The following is an 11,559-nucleotide window of genomic DNA, read 5'->3' as shown; positions in this document are numbered from 1 at the left end:
TGTGTCTCAGTGGGGGAGGGGAGGGGGGCACTGGCATGTGTGGCCCTTTGTGCGAGTATCGAGGCTTCAGCTGCACTCGGCAGCCACCACTGCCCACTGGGGAGTTTTTTTATATTTTTATTATTAGTATTTAAATAAATAGATCTTTTGGTAGTAATATTTATATAAATAATCACATATTGCTCTCTTAAAGGGCTAAAGATAGCAATGTAGTACTGGAGGTATTTATCGCTCTCTAAAAAGATGATTAATTCTTATCGCCCTCTTAGTGGACGGATATGTCCTACCTTGAGCTGTAGCTCATTCAAAGAGCGTTAAGGAAGGCAAAATAGCACCGGAGGTACTTACCATTATTTGAGAGGGTGGTTAGTCCTTATCACGCTCTCAATGGGCTGGTAGGTCCTATCCTCGAGCGTATGTCATGTAGCACCTCTTAGCCCTTGCCGCTCTCTCAAGAGGCGATTAGTCTCACAGTTTAGATTTTTTTAATTTAATTTTTGTATATATCAATTTAAAAAATAGTGCATATTCATTTGGTGAAAAAGTTTATCAATATTTGTTTATTTATTTAATGTAAAATTGTATAAGTAATGTTTTAGTGACGTAATAGTGGGAGGATACAAAATCTATTTTTTTGAACAATTATTGTTGTGAATCACTATTAGCATTAAACCCGATACGGAGGTTACATACGCTGACAAACATTATATGGGACATGGTCGTTGCTGCATGAATAGACTCTAACCATAAAAACATGACGACAACAAATGTTGGTGTATATAATATGTCTAAAGACTAATATAATAACATGCTACTACTAATTCTAACATATCTTAGAGAATGAAAATATGTCGTGTTATAGTAGATGCTCTTTACTGGGTGCACTTAGGATATTTATCCTTTCTCAGGGTATCGGGGACATCCGTCTTAGCGCCACGGACCCTCTCCCACTTTCTTGGCCTCTCTGCTTCGTGTGTGTAGCGAAAATGGCCCTATTAGGCTATGATTATGATTTTGGTGATTAATGACAACATAGTCATTGGGACTAATATGTTTGTCAAGAATATATATTAGTAGGTCTCATGGATACAATACATGAAGAAGTCATCGAAGCCGGGACAAAGTTTGGTTGAATTGTAAAAAGTCCTAGAAGAAATGACTGCACCAGATGGTCCGGTACTCTAATGTTTGCACACACCGTAGTATTATGTCCAGCAGGGAAGAGAAAGCTGAGGACCTCATCGGATGGTTCGGTGATCGGCACTGAGTAACACCAAAGTTTTTATTTGGGACACGTGTCCAAAAATTTTTGAAGTGTTATACCGGATAGTCTGATGCTCGGAGTGTACACACCAGATGCTTATACCGGATCATTTCTTCCAGAGAGAGTTGAAGCTATTGAGGATTGTAGATCAACTCACTGGATGTTCCGGTGTTGAAGGTATACACACCGGATAGTTTCACCAGAGTATTTTACATAGAAGTCGGGACAAAGAGAGGAATGAATTGGACTTATTCCATAAATTTTGATGTGATCAAATGGGATAGATTTCTGTATAATCTTGTAGAGCTCTTTACAAGCTTTCCATAGAGCCTAAGATGATCATATCGAATTTACAGCGAAATGTTATGCCCAAAATACAAAACGTTGTTCTGTTGAAATTTGTCTGATCGGATAATCCGGTGCTCACATCAAAATTAGTTTGGTGGTATACCGGATAATCCGGTGAGATCAATGAAAAACAGTCTGGTGTTCACAGAAAGTTTGAAACAGAGTCATTTGCCTTACCGGATGATCCGGTGTTCACAAAATGAACACACCAGACTATTATTTTCAGAGAGCTCTAAATGAACATATACATATAGGATAATCTGGTGCATTTGTCCAATGTTTAGGGAGTCATCACAGGATAATTCGGTGTTCACAGATGAGTTTGAGTGGGTTCCAACAGCTAGTTTCTTCTGATGTACTCACTGGATGATCTGGTGCTTGTACTACTGTTATCACCAGATCAGTTTGCGTGGGTTCCAATGGCTAGTTTCTTCTGATGTACTCACCGAATGATCTGGTACTTGTACTACTGTTATCACCAGATCATCCGGTGTTCACAATTTTTCTGAGCTGTTGGGGTAATGGCTAATTTGTGGGTTTGAGGCTATAAATAGCTCTTCACTCGGTTATTTGAAGGTGTGGCATGCTGTGGAGTCCAGGGAACCTCATAGACACTTGAGAAGATATCCAAGCCACCAAAGTGTTTAAAGTGATCATCCAAGGTGATTAAGCACAAAATTAGAGAGTAATTAGTGCTTATAGGCCTAGAAAAAGTTGTAGCTATGTGCTGCGACTTTGAGTGGGGATCAAGGAGTGATCCTAACTTGTACCAAGAGGTACTTCGGTACCTTGGAGTCTTGGTGACTCGCTGACAACTTGTTGATCCTCCGACTTGGTGTGGAGCGACAGCAAGACACGTGTTCGGAGACGCGGAGACACTAGCCTTGGTGGCTCAAGCTCCGAAGTGATCACAACGACATGGGACCGGAAGAGAGACTTGTGGTGGGGCTTTGCCTTGGTGGCTAGGCGGCTCATCCGAGTTGAGACCTTGTCTTTGTGACTTGGTGACTCAATAGCCATGACCGAGTGCCGACTGTGATCAAATCCTTGGTGGAGCTCCAACATGGACTAGGGGTGGCATTCATGTCATCGATACCACAGGAAAAAATCCTTATGCCGAGTTTGTTCTATCTATTTTATTCATGTTTCTGCATTTACTTACTTGCAATTTATGTTCTTAGATAGGTTGCAAGCGTTTTGATCGGTAGAGTAGACACACTAGATAAATCTAGAGCATATTTAGATAGAAATTGATATAAATTTATCTTGTATTATTTTTGGAGCCAAATATATTCTAAGTGTCCTAATTCACCCCCTCTTAGGACGTCACTGATCCTCACAATTGGTATCAGAGCCTCGTACTCTTGATATGCTTAAAATCCTAGAGTTGTGACGTCCGGGGTTGGGATGGATTCCCATAGTGCTCCACTTTTCGATGGCACAAACTTTCCACATTGGAAAATTCTAATGTTGTGTTATTTGCAAGCTAGAGGCTTAGATGTTTGGAGAGTCACCGCGGAAGGGATGAAACCTCGCATCACTAACAAGGAGAGGTAATTAGATGCATTGGCAAATAGTATCATTTTATCATCTATATGTGTTGATGCATTTAATCGTGTTTATTCTCTCACCAATACACATGATATTTGGAATAGTCTCATTGAAATACATAAAAGTACAAAGGATGTGCGCAATGAGAAATATCATATGCTTGTTACTGAGCTTAATGGCATCAAGCAACTACACCATAAAAGTGCTAATGACATGTACTCACATTTGAATATTCTTGTTGATGAGATCAATGGGTTTGGTTTGACGCCAATTGAAAATGATCAAGTGGTGAGAAGAAAACTTTAAGCTCTTCTTCCAAAGTACAAGTTGATAGTCTCCATCATCTACGACAACAATGACATCAAGAAGATGACTCCAAGTCAAGTGCCTTTGGGGCTCCGCCGCCCTCTCCGGCAATGTAAGGCGATCGTGGGGACTGACGTCGATATAGAACCAGTCGCGCCGCCAGTGGTCCCATTTGCTCTGCAGCACCTGGGGAATGTACTGCTCCCCCAGGTCGTCCCGCAGCCGAAAATTGCAGCAGCCGGCGACGTCAGCGGTGGAGAAGCCCCTCTTCTTCCCGGCCGGCCGCAGCACGAAGAAGTGTCGGAAGAGCGACACCGACGGTGGCACCCCCACGAACATCTCGCAGAGGTGGGCGAAGATCGCCAAAGCGACGACGGAGTTTGGGCTGAGATGCACCAGCTGGATCCCGAACGTGTCGAGGATCTGGAGAAAGAAGGTCGAGAACAGCGGCACCAGCCCGGCCACCACGAAGGAGGTGAAGAGGACGATGCGCTCCGGCCGGTCCGTCACTGGCGGGAAGCTCGCCGGCCTCACCACCGAGGCCTCCCGCTGGCCTTCGGGCACCATCAACTTCCGCACTTTATCCGCCGCCTCCTCGTTCACGAGTCGGGACTCCGGCAGCACGCTGTCGGGAGTCTTGTCGCGGTGGCTTCCTCCCGCTCTCGGCATCTTGTCAGGGTGGGGGATGATTTGGAACGGTGGGGGAAGAGTGGTGCTCTGATCGCCTAAGGGAGGATGAGGGCTCAGGAGCGCAAGGAAGAAGAAGGCTTGATCGTAAAGATGGCGTAAAGAGGGGGGCGGTTCGCTCCCCTCCTCCTTTTATACTCCAGGGAAATTCAAACGTCGCCTGCCACGACGCGCTCGGCGAGACGGTTTCCTCGGCTAGTGCAACCGTCAGGCGAATCTCCCTCGGGCCGCGCGGTTGTCAGCGGTTGCCAGGCGCACTTTCCTCGATCTACGCGGTTGCCACGCGCGCCACCTGCCTCATTATCGTGCGCCGCCCGCCTCGTTATCACGCGCCTCGGGAGTCGGCTGGACGCGCGTCCGTTCAGCTCCCCATTGGGCCGTACCAGAAGCCCGGACCGGAAGGGCCAGCGCCTAAGAGCGCTCCGCGTGGCGTCGGTGCTGGGTTCGGCCTCGTTGACGACGAAGGGCCCATCCGCAGTCTCTGGGCCATCGCCTGCCAATGGGCCCGGGGGCTGCTGTCGGTGAATCAGGAACCATGGGTCCCCGAATCCCGAGGCCAGGCCAGCAATCCGCCACGTGGCGCCCTCCCGCAGAGGTCAGCTCCATGAGGTAAAAAAGACTAAGTCCCGGGAGAGGGCGCTCGGGGCCACAGTCAGTGGTCCCCGAGTACCCGGATTCCCCGATGATCTGCAAAGACTAAGTGACCGGGAAGAAAGTGCTCGGGGAGGGGAACAGTGACCCCCGAGCACCCAAGTCACCCGACGACCAGGAGAGCCAAGTACCGGGAGAGGTGTGCCCGGGGCCGCGAGCAGTGCCCCCCTCGAGCGCCTGAGTACCCCGAGGACCCAATGAAGGAAGTTCCAGGAGAGAGTGCTCGGGGCTACGTGCTCGGGGTTGCGAGCAGCGGCCCCCGAGCGCTCGTTTCCCCGAGGATCCGTACAGTCAAGACTGGGAGAGAGTGCTCGGGAGGTGAACAGTGACCCCCGAGCACTCGGTTCCCCGACGACCCAGGAAGCCCCTCTGTCAGTGGCCCCCACAGGGGTCCAGCGATGAGGTGTCAGCCGGTGAGAGTCCCGAGGCCGCATGTAAGAGCGCGCGTGGCCTGTCACCTCCAACTGCTCCCGCCACGCTCGGTGTCAGTTCCTGCCATATTCTGGCAGAAGGGCGTGGGGACATTAAATGCACGGGTCTCATCCCGCGCTATCCGGCGCGCCTCGGGATAGCATCGCGAGGCCCGAGGCGTTCCGTGTGCCGCGCTGCTGTGGCAGGGGAACAAGACGGGGCGAGCACGCCGGGTCGCTCTGCGGCTGCCAAGTGGGCCCTCTCCACGGCGCCCGTTGCCAGCGCCATCATGACGACTGATGACCGGGCGCGGGGCGCGTTTTTAACCCCCGTCACTTCGCACAGAGGCTATGATGATGCCCTTTCCATTTATGGTGCCTTGGAACTCGTGCCCTCCCTTTCGGGGCACGCTACTACCGGCGGGTATTTAAAGCAGCCGGCAGCGCGGACAAAGATAAGGTGAAAAAAGCTTGGAAAGCTCGGCAAGGTTGAAGAAGTTAAGGCAGTAGAGAAGATCGAGAAGTCCAAGGGCACCCCGAGCCAACAAACACACAGATCGAAGAACACCTTCGTACGAGCATAGAAGCCGAAGAACAAGGAGCCCCAGGCTCTAGGATAGACAGACATTCTTGTAACTAGCACATTCCTGAGAGACATTCTTAGGGCATTTATAGCATCCACACAGGAGTAGGGTGTTACGCCTCTGTGCGGCTCGAACCTGTCTAAACCCCCAGTGCATTTACTTCGTTCCGCACTAGATCATTCCACCCCACCAGCCATCGCATTTACATCCATTTATTTCTCTAGCAAACTTATTCAGAATAATCCCCTCTGCCGAATCTCTAAAAAGGGGTCCCTCAGGATCCCTGCGACAGGAGTTAACCCTCCGACAACCGCCCATGAGATGACAATAAACATGGGGGTGGAAGCTTCTTCCTCATCCGACACCAAGAACCTTGCTCTCACAAGCAAGCAAGCTCAATGTCAACACATGAAGGCAAGGATGAGGAGACAAGAGCAAGAGTCAAGCTCAAGCGAAGATTATGGTGATGAAGATGAAGAGAGCTATGAAGAGGATGATCAAAGCACATCAAGTGATGAAGAAATTGATAAGATGGCCAAGCTCTTCTCTAAGCTAGAGAAGAACATGAAGAAGATCAATGCCAATGTTGATCATCCTATCTCCATTGAAGATTTGATCAACACAATTGATCATATCAAAAAGGAGAAGAAGAAGATCAAGAACAAGAGGGAGGGAAAGGGAAGAGCCAAAGCATTCACTAGCATATAAAGATGGGTGAGTGATGATGAAGATTCAAGCTCAAGTGATGAGAGCATCACCATCCACTCCTCCAAGAGAAGTTCTTCCTCAAGGTCATCATCAAACAAGTCGTCTCGCAAGCTATCTCATAAGTGTCTTATAGCCAAATGTATGGATAGCGATATAAGTGGTGATCAATCCGATTAGAATTCTCTTTCCTATGATGAACTTCTTCATTTGATCAATGAGCAACAAAGAGCCCTTAAAAATAATTTAAAGAGCTTAAGAAATTCAATGCACTTAATAACATTCATGCTACCTTTATTTTCTAATTATGAACAATTATTGTGTAAATTCATTTTTCTAAACAAGAAACATGAAGAGATTACGGCTAAATTTAAGTGTATTGAATCTCAAACTAAGGTCCCTTTGAAGCAATCTACCTCTCTTTTTAATTACAATTCTAAGATAGATGCTTCCACTTCTTATAATAATTTATATGCTTTATCTAGCTCACCACTTTGCAATAAGATTTGTGTTAAGAATGTTGTTGTAGAACAATCTAATGAACCCATTGCACAAGAGAATGATGATCTCAAGCAAGAAGTGGAGAAGCTCAAGGAGTACTTGGCGAGATTGAAGGGCAAAAGACATGTTCAACCCCCTCAAAATAACCGTACTTTCATGGTGAAGAAGCTTGCGGATGGGTCAACCGTAACATACTTCAAATGCCATCAAGAAGGGCATAAGTCTTTCCAATGCAAGCAAGTGAAGAAGGAGACCAAGGAGAAGAAGAAGATGACGAACTTCTCCAATAAGACCTCCAGCATCTACACCAAGTCCAACTATAAGAACAAGATAAAGAGCAACCACTACAAGCTCAAGAAGAAGGAAAATGGTAAGGTGGTTGCACACATGATTGGGAAGAAGGATCGGAGGTGGAACCAACCTATTTGGGTGCCTAAGGAATTCATCATCAACATGAAGGGACCCTAATCGGTTTGGGTTCCAAAGAAGATTTGAAGCCCCGAAGTGGCTATGGGGATTTGAAGACTTGGCTTACAAAATAAAGTGAAGATTCAAGTAAAGAAGTCAAGTATACAAGATTGGCGTATTAATGAAGTTCATGATCATTATATACCCAAATCCTCATTCAAAGGTAAAAGAGGTAATGAAGCTAGATGCAAAATACGTTCATTTGTCGTAGCTCTTTTTACCTCAACTAGGATTGCATGTGCTTATTTCAATTTATTGCAATGTCTAGTGTAAATCTTATATGGTAGGTTGCTTGTATTTCTCTCTTATCCATTAGCAACCTATATGGTTTATTAGTGGTAGGTTTTTTTTTATGGCACTAGTTTTATAATTGATATCTTTGATGTGCCATGATCCAATGTATAGGATAAATCCCTATTGTTATCAATAACAAGTGCATATATCTCACAAGTATTCAACACTTGTATGTACATATTTAGGAGGAGTATATCCTATAGGTTGTGATTTTGAGACTAACACGTGTTTCAAGTTGCATCTTTTGTAGTCTCATGGAGCAATCAACATGTCCCAAGAGGCATGCAATGCTCAAACGTTTCAATTGGTATCATTGCCAAAATATTTGTTCATTTAAGCTACCTACATGCATAATATAGCTTAAACTTTCTATCTTGACATATTATCTAGTTGTGTATATGTTTTTTCTCATCATATGTATGCACACATATAGATAGAGTTTAGACTATATTATGTGAGTTTCATAAATTATGATCCATATGCTTTCATTATTTTCAATTGGTATCATTCTTTTGTAGTGAGATTCTTACAATTGGTATCATTACCATTTGTATCATTTTTAATTGGATCATGATTTATGAAACTATCTCCCATGTGTTTTAATATTTTTCCCTTTAAGTTCAACTGTGCATATAGTACTTTTTGGGAGATTATTGACAATGGGGAGAAGTTTGATGACTAAAGAAAGAAATGCAAGATGAACAATATAGGAAGATTGTAGCAAGTGCAAGATACATGAAGATTGACAAAAGGGGAGAAGCTCTTGCTTAAGTCAAATCAAATGAGATAGTGGCAATGGAGAAAGGGAGAGTCACAACAAAGGAGAACTAAGTGGTAACAACATAAATACAAGCAATGTGGTAAGACTTTGAGCTCATTTATGATATTTACATTTGGAATCATTTGTTATTTGCCACTTGCTTTGCTTGTATTGTCATCAATTATTAAAAAGGGGGAGATTATAGCAAAAATAACCATATTAGGCCATGATTGTGATTTTGGTGATTAATGAAAATATAGTCATTGGAACTAACATGTTTATCAATAATATATGTTAGTAGGTCTCATGGATGCAATACATGAAGAAACCACCGAAGTCGGGATAAAATGTAACACCCTGAATTTTAGCATATAAAAATATAGCAAAATTCGCTCCAAATTAAAACTTTTTCTAATTATTAAACTAGTATAAAACCAAGGAAGTATATATTTGATGTGTATATACTTGTATGTATATATTCAAATATATTATTTTGGCTAAGTATTCCAAAGATCACTAAGTTAATTTCTAAATTAATCGTTGCATAAATTGAGCATATGCATTTTGGTTTATTGTTCTTATGGTTCTTTGTGTGGCGATTCGAGTGTTGTATGTTTCTCAGTTCGAATCTATTCTAGTTATCTCGGCAATTCCCTAATCCAATTTCAGATCCGAATTCAAATACTCCTATTTGAATTTAATCCAAAATATCTCCGAGCCAAATTCATATTTAAATCCTCATTCTGAAATCATGTCAGTTGAATCTCATTTTGATTTACTCCGATCCATATTCATCTAAATCCTAATCAAATTGCATGTGAATGCAATTCGAATCATTCGAGTTATAGTCCAATTCAATTTCCCAATTCATTGATTTACCCAAATCCCGATGCTTCCCGTTCAAATATTATTCCTAATTCAAATACCCTTATTTGAATTATGCCAAACTTTGTTTCAAATCCAAATTCGATTACTCTTTTTGAATCAATCTCAAATCCAGATTCATCAATCATTATCGATTTCGTACCCGCATGCAATTCGCATAACTCGCATTATATTCAATTCATGCCAAGTTCAATCATTTGCAAATCCAATCTAATTCAATTCAAATCATTCCTTAAATGACCATTCATCCGTTTTCGAATTCGAATACGTTTATTCAATCAACATGCAATTTGAATCCTCGTTATAAAGTCTTGTCAATTTCCAATTCATATCCAGATTCAATTGCCAATCCAATTCAATTTAAGTCATTTCAATTTCTAATTCAAACTCATTTGAATTATTCCAATTTAGTTCAATTTAACCTATTCAAATTAAATCATTACAAACTCAAATACATCAATTGGTTACACAAATATCTCTCTCATCTCTCCTTCTCTCTCCTCAGCCCATCCCCTTCCCCATGCTTCTCTCTGTTCATCATGCACAAAAGTCCTCTCTCAGCTCACTGTGCATCACACCTCCCTCTGATCTTTCGCCGGCAACCAAAGCCAAATTGGCTTCTCTTCCTTCACCTGCAAGCGTCCTCCCCCACGCCATATACACAGCAGCAGCTCCTCTGCTCTCCTCCTCCTTCACACACACAGGCATACACATCACAGCCGAGCTCCGCCACGGTACAAGGCCGCCGCTTAAAGCCACCGTCGTCCCAGTCGGCACTGCCGCGCCACCGACCGCCATGCGCGCCAGCTCGCCATTGGTGAGCCTCCCTCCGCGCTCCCTTCCTCTTCCCCGTGCTACGCATCCCGCCAGCGCGCTGTTGCCACCGTGCGTGCCATCGCGCTCACTGTCCCAGCCGCCCCGGTGGTGCTTTGCGCCGCCGGCCTTCCTCTGCTTGACGCGCCGCCCCTACCATGTCATCGCCATTCGTCCATGGTGAGTTCCCTACTCTACTCACCCTCTCCCTCTGTTCAGCTCCGCCCGAATCCGAGCCACCGGCTCACGCCGCCATCCCGTGCGCGCCGTCCGCCTATGCCACCGTGCTGCTCCCTTCCTGAGCGCTGTCCGCGCACCGCGTTCCACCGCGCCGACCCGCCCCGCCCTGCCGGCCTCTCGGTCGCCGCTCCCGCGCGCTCCACGCTGCCCGTGGCACCGCCGCAGTGCGCGTCGCGCCGTCGAGCGCCAGCGCGCGTCGCGCCGCCGTCGCCGCCGCGCGCTGCTCCTTCCCGGCTTCTCGCGCCCCATGCCGCGCCGTGCCGCTCGGCTGGCCTAAGCTGCTGGTCCACCTGCGCCTTCATCGCCCCGGCCGACCTTCTTCTCCGGCGCCTCCCTCTGCTCCACCAGCCCGCGCGCTGCTCCGACCACCTCCGGGCGCGCCACCCTCTCCGGTCGCCTCTTCCTCTCTCCTGGCGCTGCCCAACTCGAGCAGCCGCGCAGCGCCGCCTTCATCGCCCCGGTCACCCCTCTTGCCTTCCCGCCACCGGCCTTCCTTCTCCCCGGCCGGATTCTCCTCCCTCCCCGGCCGCTCGCTAGCCGCCCCGCCCGGCCGACCACCTCCCTTCCGCCGCCGCTCCCTCTCTCTGACTGCCCCTCACTCTGCCTCTCTGTGCCACACGGGAAAAGGGCCGATCGGCCTTATCCTTTGGTGCCCCCCCTCTCACCGGTATGTGGGCCCCACGGGCCAGTCCACCGGCCTAGTCCACGGTGGACCGCACACCCGCAGCCCACACCGGTCCACGGACCATAAACCGAGTCCATCCAAGTCCGGTCCACGGTGCACCACCCTCACACCCACTCTGGTCCACAAACAGTAGTCCTTTTTAATTTCCAGATTTATCTTTTCGGTAAATCTTCCGATAGCCATATCTCCTCCAATTCAACTCCGATTTCGGCGATTCTTTCGCCAATGTTCCTCTAAAGTCATAATCTACCTCCATGCCAAATCTTGTAAATTTTGGAGTTCGTTTAATTTTCTCGTTTGGTAATTATTTGTATTGCGGCATTTAATCTAGATTTAGATTTTCTCCTTTAACAAATAAAGTCGAGTTTAGATAATTCCATAAGTGTGTTTGATATATAATCATATTT

The 11,559-nt window shown here is 46.2% G+C and overlaps 1 protein-coding gene across 1 annotated transcript; it reads right to left on the bottom strand.

Annotated features, from left to right (window-relative positions):
• Window positions 1-9,951: 9,951 nt before the first annotated feature.
• On the bottom strand, window positions 9,952-10,769 carry LOC133908052 (uncharacterized). The gene is made up of 2 exons (XM_062350179.1): window positions 10,545-10,769; window positions 9,952-10,380 (listed from the first exon to the last, which is right to left on the bottom strand). The coding sequence occupies exons 1-2, from the start codon at window positions 10,767-10,769 to the stop codon at window positions 9,952-9,954; spliced, it is 654 nt and encodes a 217-aa protein (XP_062206163.1).
• Window positions 10,770-11,559: the final 790 nt, after the last annotated feature.

Source organism: Phragmites australis, chromosome 24 (genome assembly GCF_958298935.1).
Source record: "Phragmites australis chromosome 24, lpPhrAust1.1, whole genome shotgun sequence".
In the NCBI taxonomy this organism is placed as follows: domain Eukaryota; kingdom Viridiplantae; phylum Streptophyta; class Magnoliopsida; order Poales; family Poaceae; genus Phragmites; species Phragmites australis.
This window is presented reverse-complemented; position numbering and strand designations above follow the sequence as displayed.